Source organism: Cyprinodon variegatus, unplaced genomic scaffold (assembly GCF_000732505.1).
Source record: "Cyprinodon variegatus isolate N-32 unplaced genomic scaffold, C_variegatus-1.0 Scaffold1417, whole genome shotgun sequence".
Classification (NCBI taxonomy): domain Eukaryota; kingdom Metazoa; phylum Chordata; class Actinopteri; order Cyprinodontiformes; family Cyprinodontidae; genus Cyprinodon; species Cyprinodon variegatus.
The window spans coordinates 108,169-109,358 of NW_015151870.1; the positions used below are offsets into that span (position 1 = coordinate 108,169).

Sequence of the window (1,190 nt, forward strand, 5' to 3'; positions counted from 1 at the left end):
TGATCAGAGAACAGAGTTGTACTTATAGCGTCCAGCAGGTGTCGTCGTTTCTCATGTGTCGGACTGGGCCCAGTTCAGCCCAGTTGGGTCGAACTGGTTCTTTAGTTCGTGGATGTTTGAAAGGAGCGTGAGGTAAATGAGCGCGTGCCTGACCCCATCAATGACGATGATCCTTCCGGAACAGGAGCTGGTGGTGAAGAACTGCTCGCAGCCGTTGAGCAGAGAAACCACCGACCGGATGTCCTCATCCACGCTGCCTTTACGGCTCAGGTCCAGTCGGTCCTGGTTCTGGCTCTTGGACCGGCTGAAGGCTGCCTCCATTACTGCTGCTTCTTCTTCATGGGTTCTGGAGCGCGATAGTCGGTGTTTAGATGCACTGCCGCCACCTAGTTGTTTAGTCCTAATAACTAACGCTCCTCCTCCTCCTCCTCCTCCTCCTCCTCATCCTCATCATCATCATCATCATCATCATCATCATCATCATCATCATCATCATCATCATCATCATCATCATATTGGAACGGAGGCACCCACTCTGGAGCCTTATTCTTCCCATAAGAAAAAAACCCTCCAGAGTTTAGCTGGTTTAGCTGTAAAGCAGTAAAATCATTTCTACTTTTTTCTAAATGTTACATCAGCAACAAACTGACAGCTGATGTTGCTCCTAAGCACTACCAGTAGATGGCGCTATGCAGCTGTGACTTGCTGGCAATTCCCCAATAAAGAGAAGAAGAAGCAGGAGGAGGAGGAAGCGGAAGAAGAAGAAGAAGCAAAGGAGGACTGGGATTTTCTGCCTTTTATCAATGATGGCTGAGCGGCTCCTTTGATCCCTAACCTCTGAGTGACGCAGGTGAGGATGACGATGATGAAGGTTTCTGTTTGATGCAGATGGAGCCGATCCGCTCCTCCCAGCTGGCTCTAACTAGTACTCTGTTGCTAACTAGTACTCTCCAAGCTAACTAGCGCTCTGCTGCTAACTAGTACTCTTAGTTAATATTAAATCAAGGTTAACTTGAATCTATCTATCTATCTATCTATCTATCTATCTATCTATCTATGAAACATTATTTTTCACCCTATCTGTTTATTTTAGGTCTTTATTTCTGTGGTGAATCTCTGACTGAAGCTTCTTTCAGGGTGAGCTGAATGTCTGATCTGATCTGGTTCTGACCCGGTTCTACTTTGCTCCA

At 46.6% G+C, this 1,190-nt stretch overlaps 1 protein-coding gene across 2 annotated transcripts in view; it reads right to left on the bottom strand.

The window, feature by feature from the left end:
- The window catches only part of tyw3 (tRNA-yW synthesizing protein 3 homolog), a 6,060-nt gene extending 5,661 nt beyond the window's left edge, over positions 1 to 399 (bottom strand). For both annotated transcript variants that reach the window (XM_015402963.1, XM_015402961.1), the window contains exon 1: positions 154 to 399. In XM_015402963.1, the coding sequence (XP_015258449.1) occupies positions 154 to 321 (168 nt within the window). In that variant the 5' untranslated portion in view covers positions 322 to 399. The remainder of the gene's footprint in view (positions 1 to 153) is intronic.
- Positions 400 to 1,190: the final 791 nt, after the last annotated feature.